Source organism: Quercus suber, unplaced genomic scaffold (genome assembly GCF_002906115.3).
Source record: "Quercus suber isolate HL8 unplaced genomic scaffold, Cork oak 2.0 scaffold_702, whole genome shotgun sequence".
NCBI lineage: Eukaryota > Viridiplantae > Streptophyta > Magnoliopsida > Fagales > Fagaceae > Quercus > Quercus suber.
Window position 1 is genome coordinate 102,852 of NW_027070143.1, and position 2,721 is coordinate 105,572.

The 2,721-nt window shown below is 34.4% G+C and overlaps 1 protein-coding gene across 1 annotated transcript in view; it reads right to left on the bottom strand.

Annotated features, from left to right (window-relative positions):
- Window positions 1-974, bottom strand: part of LOC112028722 (cytochrome P450 CYP749A22) — a 2,588-nt gene extending 1,614 nt beyond the window's left edge. Inside the window, 4 exon segments of the mRNA XM_065766397.1 lie at window positions 136-362; window positions 675-743; window positions 746-841; window positions 844-974. Coding sequence (XP_065622469.1) covers window positions 136-362; window positions 675-743; window positions 746-841; window positions 844-955 — 504 coding nt within the window. The 5' untranslated portion in view covers window positions 956-974.
- Window positions 975-2,721: the final 1,747 nt, after the last annotated feature.

Below are 2,721 nucleotides of genomic sequence, written 5' to 3' on the forward strand. Positions count from 1 at the left end.
AAAAATTAATTAAAATATAATTTTATAAATAGCACTGTAAAGTATAGTAAAATTTATGGATAATAATAAAAATAAGTTAAATAATAAAATAAACTGATTTCAAACTCTAATCCCAAACGCAACATAAGAACTTACTTTCAGGCTCTCTGCGTGGAAGGCAGAATTGGCCAGTTTTCGCATCTTTGCCCATTTTTCACCTTCAGATGTCACAAGCCCATCTCCTAAGAGCTTCTTTACAAAACCTTCAGTCGTCTTTTGCTTCGGGAACGCGTTGTCTCTATTATTCAGTATCTCTTTGATAAGCTCTGGTTCTGTTAGGACCATTTGAGCTTCAGGACCGTTCCATAGAAGAAAATTCTTCCCTGGACCAAACCAAAAAAAAGGCAAGAAAATGAAAAATGACCAAATTTAGTAAAATTCAGCTAAAACATAGTTGAAATATATATATATATATATATATATAGTCTTTATGCTCTGTATTGTGCCTCTGATACTAATAGTAATATACTAATATGGACTTAGAGGGACAGATTTTCATATACTCATAATGAAAAAAAAAAAAAAAAAAATTGGCAAAGCCATACTTCAAATTGAGTAAGGAGAACAACTTGATTAGGGAAAGAAAAACAACAAAAAATCCTATTTCAACCACTAATTTGCATAATTTTTTTTACCATATTTGTTGAGCCATGAGTGAATATGAGGATGAACTTTGGACATTATGTCATGTGATAAATCCATAGCCTGCTCATGGCTTCTTTTTTCATGTTCAAAATTTCCTTGGTGCTTCCATGGAAGGATCTGTAGGAAGGACCTTTAATTCCCTCGAACCCATTAGAAACTGCATGCGAATTGGAGTCCAACATAGTTTGAGAAGGACCCGGATGAGAGCTAAGAGAGAGTATAGACACACACAGCTTGAAACACAGATTACAAGGATTCCAATAGCACCCATTTTTTTTCCCTTTCAATGAAACTTTGTGGATATTTATGCATATGTCAACTCTTGTTAAGTTTCAAATAGTGTGGGTCCCGCTTAATATAAAAATTGAAGGGTCGAGAAATTATTAAACAAGGTACCATTATGAATTCCCATCAAAAAAAAAAAAAAGTACTATTATGAATTTTTTTTTATTCAAAGTTTTTTTTTTTTTTTTTTTTCATACTAAGAAGGAAGAACCACATGCCACTCTTTTTTTTTTAATTCAAAGTTATTTTTAAAAAATAGATTAAAATTAATATTGTAAAGACCATTTGTGGCTCAGTCTAGGATGAGTGCACTTAGGCTTAAAAGGTCCAAAACAATGAATTTGTAGAGAGGGGTCAAAAAACTAGGCTTTAATGAATTGACTACGATTAATATGGAATTGGAAGACAATCATGCACAAATAAGAAATACTGACATGAACGAACTTCTTGTCTAAGGAGGCAAGTGTTCGTCTCCATCCCTCAACAAAGTACCCGCCCTCCCTTTTTATTGTTCCCCTTATTTAGTTTTATACTCCCATCCCCTTTCATCCTTCCACGTGTAGATTTGGATTGATAATCTTGATACTTATCCCATCAGCTCTTCCCTAAAGTCTTTGGGAGTAGCTGTAAGGCTATAAAGCATTGTGTTAGGACATATGTGGTTCACTTGTTAAGAACATATGTCATTTTTTTTATGTAATTGGCTAATCTTTTGACAAAATGCACTCAACTTGTAATTGGATAGTTCTAAATATTTTTAATACTTCAAGAAACAAGGTTTCAAGATCAAGCGTTGAAGTCATCAAGTTTGTCTAAGAAACAAGTTGAAGAAGTGCAGATTCATTAAAGCTAGACACCTGCTCGATAGCTGCTCGACAGCTTCTATCTGTTGAGATTTATAAAATCAGATTTTTCTGATTTGATTTCTTGGGATCCGTGGATATGCTTTTGGGCCTTCTTTTCTTCTAACCTTAAGCATATAAAAGGATTGTTTTAAGGGCCGTCAAAGTGTTCACAAGTTGCACAAGTATTGAGCAAACTCTGTTCAAGCAAATTGTGACCGGAGACAAAGTTTTATTTTAGTTCATCTCTTCTGAAGAAGTTGTTGTGTATGTGTACCTTTGGGTTTTGTGACCAAGCATCTTCTTGATCTTCATTGTGGATAAACTAAAGAACTTTGTAGCCAACAACTCTTTCTAGTTGGTGATTGAAGCCGCATACTGGAATCCGCGCAATTGGTTAGTCACGTACTTGGGAGCTGTGCATCAAAAGAGGGAACTGTTATTATAGAACAAGTCCAATTGAGTATTGGGGTAAGAGTTCAATTGTAGATTGGTAAGATACTTAGAATTCTTTTACTTGTAAACGCTTATTGTGATAATAGTGGAGTTTCGGGAGTAGTGACCTGAAATTCACCCAGTGGGGTTTTTGCCATCAGGTTTTTCCCTATTCGTAAACAAATTACCGTGTCATTTATTTTCCGCTGCATAATTAGTTTATTGATGATTTGTTTGTGCTACCATGCGTTTGCATGTTAAATTGATTAATTAATAATTTGGCTAATTAATTAATTGGTTTAATCATAAGGGGTCAATACGTTTGTGGCCTGTTACATTGCTCAGTCAGTTGTAGAGCATTCAATGGGATGTTGGCAGCTTTTTCTTAGATATTTCATAGCTATCCTTTGTGATTTTCCTTCTTGATACCTATCCTTTATGGTGGAATAGTCCGGAGCGTTGCTCTTGATGGCAG